Source organism: Cupressus sempervirens, chromosome 4 (assembly GCF_028749045.1).
Source record: "Cupressus sempervirens isolate cs-2001-9-10 chromosome 4, ASM2874904v1, whole genome shotgun sequence".
Classification (NCBI taxonomy): Eukaryota; Viridiplantae; Streptophyta; class Pinopsida; order Cupressales; family Cupressaceae; genus Cupressus; species Cupressus sempervirens.
Window position 1 is genome coordinate 660,706,570 of NC_143121.1, and position 8,363 is coordinate 660,714,932.

Below are 8,363 nucleotides of genomic sequence, written 5' to 3' on the forward strand. Positions count from 1 at the left end.
TCGTGTATTATATATCAAGATATTGTGTCACTTCAACAATATCATATATGTAAATGCAATCTATGACACATGTTACAATTATAATACACACAAATATATTTGTCTATATTTTGTTCATTAGTATTTTATACAAAAATTAAAACATTAAAAAGAAATCTAGAAATTTTTATTGAAAACAATGACCCAACAAACATCCATGATATTTTAATAAATGATATGAAAACAATAATTTATTCCTCTTTTTAAAAATGTAATTTACAAATAATATAAATTCCAAATTCAACATTTGAAAGTTAACAACTCAAACTCATGTCCCATTGAAGCTCTCTCAAAGAAGTGCAATTTAAAACGACCGATAAAAAGTGCAAGATATTCATTGTTCATCCCTAAAAAGTGAAACAATTTCGTGGAGTGTTTTATGTTTACCTAACAATGCAGCTACAGATTATAACAACGCTCAAATTAGAGTTTTTTGATTCATTGCATCAATAATATCAGGATGGAAAGGGCTCTCATGGCGTCTTCATCTTTGATTTCACAAAGCCACAAATTATTCACTGAGTTTACCAGCAAATGTGGAATCACAGCTCCTGTTAGGGCGTGGATGCCTACGCCCATCAAGCTCAGGACGCCAAAATTATCATTTACAGTAACGCCTGTTGCTCAACCCGTTTCTCCTCTTTACTGCTCTGCATCATCTCGCCATCACATCACAGCTGCATATTATCACAGCAACCAGTACTAACTGATCCCTTGTTTCTTCTTTTTAATATTAGTTATTGTCATATTGTGCTTCTCTGGAACTATGACAATTTAATGTGATGGGTAATGTAATTTAACATGTTCAAGATTCCCCTCAAATTTTTAATGCCATTCTATACTTCCTGGTGAATTGCCTTTTCAGTATGACGGGCAGTGCTATATTAACATGTTTTAAGACTGCCCATTTGAAGCTGCTCGTATTTTGGGTTGAATTATAACCATTCCACTGTATTTTGGTTGAACTAGTGCAGTTGATTGTGTTTGATTTGTAGTGTTTAAAGCATCTGATATCCAAGTCTTGAGCGACAAACTAACACCACTTCTCAGCCAGGCACAAGATTCGGCGTATAAACTAATGGACCTACTTACAGGGAACAGTAATCCCTCAAAGTCGCTAAAGCCCATCTTTTAGGTCATACCTCAGTAGCACATCTTCTGGGTATATGATGCCCTTTTCGTTTCTTTCTGAATTATTTTAAACAATTTGTAGGTGTTCAAAGCTTTCAAAACCCTAGGTGTTCGCAATTTTATAAGAGATTGTTTTTAGGTCACGCACTAGGTAGCGTGATTTCTGAATCTATGAGATGCTCTTTGCGGGAATGAGGGGACTCGTAATGTGTATTATAAAAGGCCATTTCTTAGCCTAGTTAATACACCTTCTGAGTCGTACAAGGCCTCCGGAGCTATGGTAGCAAGGGGACTTTTTACAGTTTATTAGAAAAATAAAAAATGTCCTCCTTTAATGTCAGTATCTAGTCAGCACGGCATTGGACATTGGGATCCCTCTTGTTTAAACAAGTACAGCATTGGGTACATAACATCCCTGTTGTGTGAATAACACAATTTATGCCATAAGTTGCGGAAACTTGGCCTTTATACCGAGCTTGTGAAAGACTTGGCCATGTCAATCCATCTACAGAATCATATCTAGTCGATATGTTCATTTCTTATGAAGATAGGACATTCAGCATTATGAACATGATTTAATTGTTTCTTTGGAGGATCTATTCTCTGAAGCCATGAAGTGTGACATTCATAAGTTGTTATAGGAGGCATCAAATAACAGGGAAACCCATTTGAAGGTTACAACCTGGTGATATTTTAATTTCATGTGTCATAATCAATGCAGGATTAAGGCCTGAGCTTCACTATCCTTGAAATAAAAAACAAAAATCAGTTATGATTACTGGCTCAAAACAACCTCAAACTCTGTTATTGTGTTGCTGACAAGTTCCCTTTTGGTGTTGTTTACTTAATGCTCGACTTTTTGACACAGTTGGGAACTCATAGAAAGTTGCAGGTTCATGTTTATTCTCACCAAATAGAGTAAGATAATTTGAGCTGGGCTTTGCAGAATGTGTGGTGCAAGACACAATCAGGGAACTTCAAAACCCGTGGGCAAGTTCCTCAGCATTTTCATTGTACAGTGTTCAAATTCAAAACATTGCATTGTTGAGGGCATCTGGCAGCACCTAATGGGAGCAATAGATTGAAACAGCTACTGCAAAATGAAAGACTTGCCCACCCCCATCCCAGGAGTTATTGAATAATGTTGTTTCTGAGAGCCAGTATCAGTGCAGTGAACTCATTTGGACAATTTTAAGGGGGCATCATATTCAAAAGGAAACATTGTGAATTGTGTTCCTAAAGGAATTGCATCTAATGCATTGACATTGGCTCTAACTGGTCATGTTTTAATTGATCAAATATTTTGCTCTTTTCTTTTTTGATTTCAACTCTTGATCATTTCCTATCCTTTAAATATTCCGGCAGGTAAAAATCTATGCTAGTGTATTTATACCTCATTTGGCAATTTGTATATAAATGAATTTGAGATTTCTACCTTTTGCCATTTTCACTTTGTCACTAACTTTTTTTATTTGCACATTTTAGGTACAAACATGCATCTCAACCCCTTGGAAAGCTATGCCGTAGAAATAGATGAGGTATCCAATTGAAATTTAAGGTTGATTTTCTATGGAAGGGTATGTTCATGAATTTGGGGGAGTGCTCCCTAGTAAATTAGGAAATTGAGATGAGGAAATGTCTCAGAGACACCCCTACAAACAGGGAGACATCAGAGGCATGTTACTCAATGCTAGGCCATTAGCAATTGACAGGGGACTGCAGGATGTTTCCTACCAAAGCCACCAAAAAAAAAAAAAAAAGTTAATCTGCTTATTGCTTTAACCATATCTCTCACAATTGAAGCATTTGTTTCGACATAAGTAAAAAAGGGGAAAAACACATGGTGACAACACATTACCATGTGATAAAGAGGATTTTAGAGCTTAAAAAAATTGAGAACATTAGATAAAAGAGGAAACCAGCGAAGCAAGGAGATCAATTGCAATATGAGAAAGATTTGCAATAGTTACAAACTTTTTTTCTATATCTTTTTATTGTTATTTTAAAGCTTGCTTCTCTTGATTTTTTTGTTATATTTTATTTTGGAACAAAGGAAACTGTGGTTGAGCTGTTGAATTTCTTTGGGTTCAGTGTCCAGGCTAATGATACTAAAGAAATAATTTGGGAATGAGTATTTACGAAAATTTACATGTCACACTTTATGAATTTAACTGGCAAAAGGTTTGTAGATATGCATATTCATTGGTCTCCCACTCCCTATTGCGCAATCCTCCTCGGAAAAAGTCCTCGTAAGGGTAACAGGCCATATTATATCTTACACTTCCTAAGCTTTTTTGTGCTCAACTGCATTTTTTGACATTTCAATTGAGGAATTTCTATCTTATGCTTTCTACTACATTCAACTACTTGTTGATGAGGTGGAAATGGTGTTAATTTGTGGGGAACATTTGATTTTTGTTCACCCATCAATTATAGATACTGTCTCCTCACATCACCCAAGTCTATTTTCCCTCTTTAATTCAAAATTTAAATTTAGGAATCATTTTATCTATATAGGCAATGTCATAAGTTCATGCTTGTGCTGTACACAAGAACTTAGGCCTGAAGCCCTTGGTATAGGCACTGTCTATGCAGTAACTTATTTGCACCTTAGTAAAAACCATATTGTTAACAAGCAATAGTATGTTAACATGGTTGAATGTAGTTCTTGTGTACAGCACAAGCATGAACCTATGACATTGTCTATATAGATAAGATGATTCCTAAATTTAAATTTTGAATTAAAGAGGGAAAATAGACTTGGGTGATGTGAGGACACGGTATCTATAATTGATGGGTGAACAAAAATCAAATGTTCCCCACATATTAACACCATTTCCACCTCATCAACAAGTAGTTGAATGTAGTATAAAGCATAAGATGGAAATTCCTCAATTGAAACGTCAAAAAATGCAGTTGAGCACAAAAAAGCTTAGAAGTGTAAGATACAAACTTCCCAATTTGAGCCATAGAGGAGGTTCGACCCTAAAATGTAGTCTAGGTGGTTATATAGGTAGTAACTGTTTCTCTTCCAATTTATTTAATAATTAGCATCTACAAACACATTTATTAGACCCCATTTTGTATGCATGCACTTGACAACGCATTGGAAGGAATTAAAAAATGCATGTACCCAAGAGCCAACTAACTGCAAGGGACTTGCAGATATTTACCTTTTCTAAGTATGGGTCTCTAATCATCTATAGGACTCAGGAATAGATTCAATGCTAACTGATGTTCTAAATTTGGTGATGGTGATGGTGATGGTGATGGTGATGGAGTTGTAAGAGCCCTTGTGGAGAACATTGGCATCTACTGTGTGGTTACGATACTGAGAATTTGAGTCAGATGAGGTGCAGGAAACTTCAGCTTTCTAGTATGCAGTTGTATCTAATGCCACTATTTTGGAGGTCATATGGCACACATGCACAAGCTTCTAGTCTCAAAGAGATGAGAGACATTTAGTAGCATGTTATATCTATTATTCACGGAGGGATCATATTTTGGAGCTGTATAACAATTTCTAGTGCAATATAAAAAGTAGGTAGGATAGTTTGAATACCGCTTTTTATATGGCAGATGTGGTAGTTACCATACTTGTACGTGAAGAGATCATGGAGATTTCCTCAAACTGCTGAGACATGAGCAAAAATTCGTGTTCTATTACAAGGATGTGTTCTTAATTGTATATTACAAAATTGAGTGTTTTTTTCAGTAAATTAGAGAGGGATGATGGTTTGACCTTGCCCAAAATTGTCCCACTGGATGACAACGGGTGCATAGGATGTAGTTAGAGAGCTTAGACAACTTATCCTTCACCACTTTTTGGCAGATAACTACTTGTGTTGCTGTATGTATAAAGTTTATGTACAGCATTCACATCATTGTACTGTTATGAGTTGACAAGGATGAGGTTGGGGAGATGCAAAGGTGTTTTGATTGATTTGTGCTTGAAATTTTTTGACAAGCTTGAGAAGAATGGTGATGATGCAAACTCTTGATTGACTGAACTACAGTACACGATAAGGATTTGTGGACAGTATCCTCAATGAAGTAGTTACATCATATTTTCCTCATTGATCAGAATATCATAGTCCAACTCTAGACTAAGATAAATGTTGTCAGTAAATATGAGATATATCCATGTCATTGCTATCCAAAACAGCGCAGTTGTACAACTACAGTAGCATCACATCAGTCATCCAAGATATCAAGTTGTTTTTATGAGTAACGTGTTTGAGAATCTTGTGATACTCTTAAAACTAAGAAAATAATTAGATTGTGGATGACTGTGACACTATAGTCTCGATGACAGATGGTATAGTATCATCTGAAATATTGGTCTTCTTAATCCCTATGCACATTTTCCAGTAGCTTTGTTATTTTATAATCGTTATGAATTGTGGCACATTTTTCAGAGTAGATGAGGCATGCATATTATGTTTACAAAATTATTATTCATATATGAATCTTACGCTTATTTTGTTTGCTGCGCATAGATATTCTTTGTGATCAAATTGGTCTTTAAGTAGTGGTGTTTGTCAACTTCTATTGGATGGTTTCATATTTGTTTGGGATACTTTCAGAAATTCCCTACTTGTTAATACATAACATGCAAATATATGCCCTAGATAAAAGCTTGCCATATATTGATCTTAATCTGCGAGTTGTTCAAATAAGGGAAATATTTCTTAGTAGAGTGATCCTCGTGTTCTGTATTTTTGCACCTTCATTTATATACCATTTTTTGTGTTGGATCTGAGTATCAAACAGCATGTTTCTTGATAGAGTTTCACGAAACTATTGTACATGTGCATTACTTTGTTGTAGTCTCGTTCATGGTCTCTTATGCTTGATATTCAGGGCATCTGTGGACAATAAAGTTTTGAAATTGGTTTCTGGATCACACTACCTTCCACATCCCGACAAAGAGGATAGAGGTGGAGAAGATGCTCATTTCATCCTTACAGAGGAACAAGCTGTTGGGGTTGCTGATGGAGTTGGAGGGTGGGCAGAAGTGGGCGTTAATGCAGGAGATTATGCTAGAGAACTCATGGCAAACGCTGTTGTTGCCATTAAAGGAGAACCTCAAAATCCAATTGATCCCATTAAAGTGTTAGAGAAGGCCTATTTGAGTACAAAGTCACAAGGATCCTCTACTGCTTGTATTTTAGTACTTTCAGATAAGGTAACAGAAAATTCCCAAGGATTGTCCATTGGTTGTTTTGATTTGTTATATTATCCTAGGTATCTTTTTAAGATTTTGTCGTAAATGTTCGGCATCTTTTATGCATAAAATTGTTTGTAGATTGGAATCTCTGAGATTATTCTAAAGCAAAAGTTGCTCTCAGTTAGATTTATTGATATAGTCTCATTTGCTTCTTCATGGTTCTAAGTAGGTTTGCTTTTATACCTGAATAGCTGTTTTTTCATTATATTTTATTTCCAGGGACTGCGTGCAGCAAATCTAGGTGATAGCGGATTCATTGTAATAAGAGGTGGGCATACACTATTCAAATCCCCTATTCAGCAGCATGGCTTTAATTGTTGTTTTCAGCTTCAAAGTGGTGATGGGGCTGATCTTCCAAGTTCTGCTCAGGTATTGGAAGCATATATTATTTGCCTTTTGATTCACTGCATTAGACTTGCAGCTCTACTTGTATACCTGATATGTAATGGGAGTAATTTTAACCTGTTTGGGAAGCATGCTTGCAGACCTTCACCATTAATGTGGTACATGGAGATGTTATAATTGCTGGTACGGATGGACTATTTGACAACTTGTATGATGGTGAATTGAATGCACTGGTCGTTGAAGCAGTAGGAGATAACTTTGGACCTCAGACAACTGCCGAAAAAATTGCAGTGTCTGCAAGGCAGCATGCACTAGACAAAGATAAAGATACTCCTTTTTCTGATGCTGCTCAAAGAGCGGGCTATTGGTATAAAGGGGGAAAATTAGATGACATAACTGTCGTTGTTTCATATGTCACAGCTGTACATTGAAGAGTTGTGTTTTCTTTAAAAGTGAATATTCATGATGACACGGATAGGGTGATGCTTATTACTTGCAGGAGCGGCACAAATTAGATCACAGGCTTGCAAGAAGTGTTGCTCGTGGACAATCTTAAAAGTCGAAAAGCTTAAGCTTAATTATCAGTGATTGTATGAGGTATAATTTCAAAGATTATTGTGATGCTTTCCGTGCTATAACATATAAGCTACCTGATGGTCCCTCTGTAATTCCCTCCTAATTTGTCATCCTGTTCACTGTTCTCCTTTTTCACTTGCAAGGAAGGCAAGTCCTATAGGAGCGTTGCAATGCAAATGTAGATTATCTCATTCAAGTATTTTCTTGCTTATTGAATCCCTAATTTCTCTTCTTTTTGAATGTGTGCGGTAATGGAGATTGGGTACATTGTAGAGCCATGCAGGTTACCCTTTAAAAAATTCAGATGTCCTCAGTTAAAACATTTTTGTTACATTTTTGAAACTGAGCTGTATTCATGTAACTACTTTTACCCTTCATCTGGATGTTGACTATCTATTGAATTTTCATACAGAGTCAGACATGTGCGGACTTGAGTTATATAATAAGCAGTTTTCCACGACTAAACTATACCATATTTTTTGAAAAAGAAAATAGTTCAGAGAAAGTGTGTGCATAACATGTTTTAAACAATTAAAATAGTTGTCTCAATGCTTGGTTTCCTTTCAACTATGTCTGGTGACTCCACCAGGTATTCATTATTTAGGAGAATACCATAAATTTTGATGATCTTTGGAGGATTTATTATATGTAAAATTTACCAAGATAGCACAGCTTAAGACTACCGAGTTAGGATGCATGGAATGACAACGAACAATAATGAAGATGTTATGGAACGTAACACTTTAAAGTTGTTTTGGAGTAGATAATAATGACTTTACCAAATACTAAGAATCTTGACGTATGGGCCATGCTAATAAAAGTTTTTTCCCTTCATTGCTATCATAGTGAACCTCGTGATAAATCTCCTGCATATCATATTTAGGCTCATGTACCACGTTATGACTCGTGCATGATCCTCGTGATTATTCATAAACAAATGTTCATGAATAGCTGGGACACAGAATGGATGTGAATAGTGTGGATGTTCAAATTTGGTTTTGGCCAGTGTAACACGGGGACGCGTCCCCCCCCCCCAAAATTG

The 8,363-nt window shown here is 36.0% G+C and overlaps 1 protein-coding gene across 1 annotated transcript; it reads left to right on the top strand.

Moving 5' to 3' along the window:
• The first annotated feature begins 479 nt into the window (after nucleotides 1-479).
• Nucleotides 480-7,544, top strand: LOC149562986 (putative protein phosphatase 2C 55). The gene is made up of 4 exons (XM_089826427.1): nucleotides 480-738; nucleotides 6,034-6,358; nucleotides 6,620-6,769; nucleotides 6,886-7,544. Exons 1-4 carry the CDS (start codon nucleotides 500-502, stop codon nucleotides 7,174-7,176), a joined length of 1,005 nt encoding a protein of 334 aa, XP_089682553.1. The 5' UTR covers nucleotides 480-499; the 3' UTR covers nucleotides 7,177-7,544.
• The last annotated feature ends 819 nt before the right edge of the window (nucleotides 7,545-8,363 follow it).

Excerpts from the sequence above, each read along its gene's own strand:
- LOC149562986 (XM_089826427.1), top strand. The coding sequence starts at position 500 with ATGGAAAGGGCTCTCATGGCGTCTTCATCTTTGATTTCACAAAGCCAC. Across the intron at positions 6,359-6,619 it reads TTTTAGTACTTTCAGATAAG|GGACTGCGTGCAGCAAATCT; the intron begins GTAACAGAAAAT and ends TTTTATTTCCAG. Across the intron at positions 6,770-6,885 it reads ATCTTCCAAGTTCTGCTCAG|ACCTTCACCATTAATGTGGT; the intron begins GTATTGGAAGCA and ends GCATGCTTGCAG.